The sequence below is a fragment of the Mus pahari genome, chromosome 23 (genome assembly GCF_900095145.1).
Source record: "Mus pahari chromosome 23, PAHARI_EIJ_v1.1, whole genome shotgun sequence".
In the NCBI taxonomy this organism is placed as follows: domain Eukaryota; kingdom Metazoa; phylum Chordata; class Mammalia; order Rodentia; family Muridae; genus Mus; species Mus pahari.
The window spans coordinates 37,417,603-37,422,981 of NC_034612.1; the positions used below are offsets into that span (position 1 = coordinate 37,417,603).

General features: G+C 47.7%; 1 protein-coding gene across 1 annotated transcript in view; it reads right to left on the reverse strand.

Annotated features, from left to right (window-relative positions):
• Positions 1–431: 431 nt before the first annotated feature.
• Positions 432–5,379, reverse strand: part of Flt3 (fms related tyrosine kinase 3) — a 73,076-nt gene continuing 68,128 nt past the window's right edge. Inside the window, exons 21-24 of the mRNA XM_021186889.1 lie at positions 4,219–4,330; positions 3,770–3,869; positions 2,297–2,402; positions 432–992 (exon numbers count right to left, since the gene is read on the reverse strand). Of these exons, the coding sequence (XP_021042548.1) occupies positions 858–992; positions 2,297–2,402; positions 3,770–3,869; positions 4,219–4,330 (453 nt within the window). The 3' untranslated portion in view covers positions 432–857. The remainder of the gene's footprint in view (positions 993–2,296; positions 2,403–3,769; positions 3,870–4,218; positions 4,331–5,379) is intronic.

Here is a 5,379-nt window from a genome sequence, read left to right on the forward strand (position 1 = left end):
GACAGAACTCAGTGGTGTCCAGCGTACAAAGGGACAAAGCAAGTCGAGTTTATAAACCTGTGGCTGGAGCTTGCTCGGTTTCAAAAGATTAGAGGCAAATGAGGAGGGGGGGGGGGAACAGATCAGATGTGGTACCTGTGTCCTCAGCCTGGGAGACTCAGGAAGCTTTAACACTCTGGTGAAGAGCTGACCTTCGCCAGGTATGATGACGTTAACCCTAAGACTTGAGGCAGAGGCAGGAAGAGTTCAGGTTTGAAGCCAGCCTGAGCAATATAACTAGATCCTGTCTCAAAGCCAACCAACACCTAGCATCCCCCAAGAATGCACCTGCTCAAGAGAAAAAAAAACAAAAAACAAAACAAAAACCAGGAAACCTCACGTACAGATGAGGCCGTGAGCTTAGAGTTCACGCAAAGGACCAAGAACCAACATTTCTACAGTAGAAAGTTTATTTCCATCCATAAAATATATCACTAAATAGATGAAAAAGTTACATAGTATTTTAAAACATAGATTTTTAAAAATCATATTTAGCTTTTCCTTAGCAAAAAAACGGGTTTGTTTTGTTTTATGTATTTACAAGAATATATCGTATTTCAGATACATGGCTTTCCCCTCAAGTCAGCCTCGAAAGGCCTCCCAAGGTAGGCGGGCTCGCCAATAAGTCTCATTATTGGCTCTTCCGCCTGTGCGAGGAGAGGTTTGCTCTTAGAGAAGTCACTTTGGAGTAATGGCAGACAGCGTCTAGAGAGAAGTCCAGCGAAGCAAAGGCCTGTAGGGCGCTTCCTCGGAGGCGAGGCTAATCTTGGCCCTGCGATCTACAGCCTGCTAGGGTGGCGGGGTCTAGGGCCTCCTCGCTAACTTCTCTCTCCGTGAATCTTCCCCTGGGCCTGGGGCGATGGCGGCTCTGAGCCTGCCTCTCTGCTGAGGGGCCGCCTGTTTTGATAGATGGATGGATGTTCTGGGACGTTGCCGCCCATGTTCTGATACATCTGGAAAGGGAGAGAGGCAGCAGGGATGACCGGCTGAGCAGGACTCGCCTGTGTGCCTAGAAAGCACAGGACTTAAATACGCCTTACTTTTATACGGATCGTAGGGGCTGGAGAGACGGCTCAGCGGTTAGAACACTGGCTGCTCTGGCAGAGGACCTGAGTTTGGTTCCGAGAGCCCATCCATGTGAGGCGGCTCATGATTGCTTGTAACTCAAGCCCCAGGGGATTCGACACCCTCTTTTGTTCTCCGAGGGTCCCTGTATATACTACTACACGGAATTGAAAAGTAAAATAATCTTAAAAATATAAAACTATGACTTTGGGTCGTTTCCAGGCTTGTTTTGAAGTTTTATTTACTTTATGTGGATGCGTGGGCACCTGTTTGTCAGTATGTGAATGCAGTGCCTGCAGCGGCCAGAAGAGGGCGCTGGAGCTCCTGGAATTGGAGTTAGAGCCACCCTGTTTACTGAGAAGTGAACCCTGATCCTCCGCAAGGGCAGCCAGTGCTCTAACCACTGTGCCATCTATCCATTTTTTTTTTTTTTTTTTCTGAAACAGCAACCACTCATTTTAATGAAAAGTAGAAAAAGGGGCAGATGGCAGGTGGCTTGTCCTTTACAGAACTATCACTCCACAAGATGTCCACATTAAAGTCTAAAGTAGCAAACGCTACGTGAGACATTAGTGATGGAGGCAGGATCTGAACCTGGGCTCTGAGTGTCCAAGGCTCCACCCTCATCTGGAGCAGCTCTCTCCTGTGCTAGGAGTGCTAAGGAGAAGGGGCTAATGTGGTAATACCAAGATCCTGCTGCTTGAGGAGCATTTACCTTTGCAACCCATTTTACAGATGGGAACACTGAGGCCAAAGAAGAAACTTGCCATCGTTCACATCAGTGAGGAATGGGCAGCAGAGACCGAATAGGTCCTTAGGGCTTTGGGTTAAAGCACTCCCCATTCACATCCACCCTCACACAGCTGACAGGAGCCTATGTTCATACCTCATGTTGACTTAGAAAAGGCCAGTGGCTCCTGGAGCAGTTACGGTTTCTTTAGTTGTCTAGTCCTTTGCACTGGACCCTTAAGAGCTTTTAACTTATTAATCAGTTGGAGGCAATCACAGGAAAGCCCCGCCCCCAAGCCACACCAGGAAGTACGTCTTGGGGCACAGGACTGTGGAAGGGTAATCTAGGCAAAGTGAGGTGAGAAAGATGATCTGCCTCAACCGGATCTGAGGTCATTAGTGCCGGTGTGACACCCACACATCTCCCTGGGGATGGTTATGATTAGGCCACGCCTCCACATACCGCTTCTTCTGCCTCTGCCAGCTGACATCCTAAAAATGAAGTCAGGTTGGGGAAGGATGGCCTCTTCCTTGAGTCAAAAGCCCAGCAGGATTGCATTACAAAGTATCTGTGAGAGAGCAAAACAGAGGCGGAGGTGAGGGGGTGTGAATGAACTCGGACGGCCGGGCTCCACCCACAGTTCACACCCAGGGCAGCATCCTCTGTGCCGGGCAGCCTGCGCACTGCGCACTGCTGGCTTTGTGGCAAGCGCGAACTAGAATTGGTACCACACCAGAGAGTGAGATGTGAGGCGAAGTCAAACCCTCAGGTACCACAAGCAGAGGAATGAAGTCCTGGAGGCTGCCGGAGAGGGCGCAAGCTACCTGAAGCAAAAGACGGTTTTTTTTCTCTGCTTGCTTTGTTTGTTTGTTTGTTTGTTTCTTGTTTCTCTCTTTCTCTCTCCTCTCTTTTTCTTTCTTTCTTGTCTTGCTCTTAGCTCAAGTTAGCCTACAGCTTCATGTGTCACCTCTGATATTCTGGTATTATAGGCAAGTGTCTCCTTGCTCTTCCTGCCCCCCCCCCCCAATTTATTGATTGATTGATTGGCGATTGTTTTGTTTTTGTTTTTTTTTCCCAAGACAGGCTCTCACTACACAGATTTGGCTGTTGACCAGGCTGACCTCGAATCACAGAGATCTGTCTGCCTCTCTGCTTCCCGGGTGTGGCAATTAAAGGTGGTTGACACTGTACCAAGATTGCTCTGCTTTTAAACGGCTAGCAAGGGATGGAGAGGTGGCTCAGTGGTTAAGAGCACTGCCTGTTCTCCCAGAGGTCCTGAGTTCAATTCCCGGCAACCACATGGTGGCGCACAACCATGTATAACTGTAATCCCATGGGACCCAATGCCTTCTTGTGTGTAAATGTACATGCAGATAAAACACCCAAATACATAAACAAATAAATCTTTTTTAAAAAAGAGGGGGACTGGAGAGATGTCTTAGTTGTTAAGAGCACTGGCTGCTCTACCAGAGGTCCTGAGTTCAATTCCCAGCAACCACGTGGTGGCTCACAACCATCTGTAGTGGGGTCCAATACCCTCTTCTGGTGTCTCTGAAGATAGTGACAATATACTCACATACATTAAATAAATAAATAAATAAATAAATAAATAAATAAATAAATAAGTAAATAAGATCTCAGCAATGTCGTAGGAAAGTGTGTTTTAACCAGATGTGGTGGCAGTGCACATCTTTAATAACAGCTCTCAGGAGGCAGAGACAGCTGGATCCCTGAGTTTGAGGCCAGCCTGCTTTACAGAGTGAATTCCAGGACAGCCAGGGCTACACAGGGGAACCTTGGCTCAAAAAGAAAACAAAACAGAAAGAAGAAACAAACAAACCAACAAAACCAGCAAGCTTTTGTTTTTGCAACATCTGGAGGACTTAGAGCTCACAGTAAATGTCTGATACCCAACCCCGGTCTGGCTGTACTTACATCCCTTCTGTGGCATAGAATGGCTGCTCCATTTTAAATCCACTCTGAATCAGTTTATAGAAGTTAGCATCGACAGGAATGCCGGGGTAAGGGTTCACACCTGAGAAAAACACGCGCTCAATGGGCCTCACACGCACTCAGTGGGGCCTCGAAAACATTGTTCTGTCTGAAAACAAGCAAAGAGAATTCCCCAGTGCCAGACCCACCCGGTACTGAGGGCTGCAAGTGGATCCAGAGGTCCCCGGGCCTCCTAATCAATTACAGAGGGTGGGAAAGGTAGATCTCAGATGTCAGCAAATAGCATTGGCAACAGAGGCAAGACCAGAAGCTAGGGGAGCAACTGAGTGGTGTGTCACCTGCCCTCTGGCTTTCAGGGTGAAGGAGGGGGACAGACAGGGTGGGGAACACAAAGCCAGAGCCCAGGGAGGCCTGCAGAGTGCTGCACATACCCAGTGAAAATATCTCCCAGAGAAGGATGCCATAGGACCAGACGTCACTCTTGATTGTGTAGATCCCTTCAAATAAGCTCTCGGGTGCCATCCACTTCACCGGCAGCCGCGCCTGTGTAAGATGCAAAAGAGGCTGGTGAAGTTCCCAGGTGCAGACTTGGAGATGTTTTAAAAAGTTTTTTTTTTTTTTTTTTTTTAATTTTATGTGCATGGGTGTTTTGCCTGCATGTATGTAAGTGCACCACATGCATGCAGTGCCAGAGGCTGCCAGGAGGGGGTGTCTGGGTGCTGAGAATTGAACCTGGGTCTGCAGCAAGAGGAGCCAGTGCTCTAACCACTGAGCCATTGCTCCAGCCCCTCTTTGTTGTTATTAGATGATAAAATTTAAAACCTGAGGCCACTTTTAAAAACATTTATTTGGTGTTTTGCCTTCATGTATGTCTGTAAAAGTGTCTCCTGGAACTAGAGTTACAAACACGTGTGAGCTGACATGAAGGTGCTGGGAACTGAACCCAGATCGGCTGGAAGAACAACCAGTGCTCTTAACCACTGAGTCTTCTCTCCAGTCTTTGTAAGTTTTTGTTTGACAATATTTACTTATTTATTTACTTACTTACTTATTTTTGTTTTTCAAGGGAGGGTTTCTTCATACAGCCCTAGCTGTCCAGGAATTGGCTCTGTAGACCAGGCTGGCCTCAAACTCACAGATAGCCACCCGCCTCTGCCTCCTGGGTTCTGGGATTAAAGGTGTATGCCACCACTGCCCAGCATTAGATGATAAGATTTAAAACCTAAGAACACTTTTAATGCTTGATATGGAAAAGTAGGATAGGATCAGAGGGGAGGAGGACACAACATCTGCCCCAACACCAAAAGTAACTGGGACCAGCGGGAGGGACCCAGGCACCCAGGAACTCCCCAGGATCTCAGGATCCCAGGATCCCAGAGCCACAGGATCCCAGAGACAGCTGAACCCTGAGGAGCTCTGTTATAACCAGGATCACAGGAAGGACAGGCTCTAGTCAAACATAGTGAGGGGCAGGTAGCACTAGAGATAATCAGATGGCCGGAGGCAAGCATAAGAACATAAGCAACATAAACCAAGGTTACTTAGCATCATCAGATCCCAGTTCTTCCACCATAGCAAGTCCTGGATATACC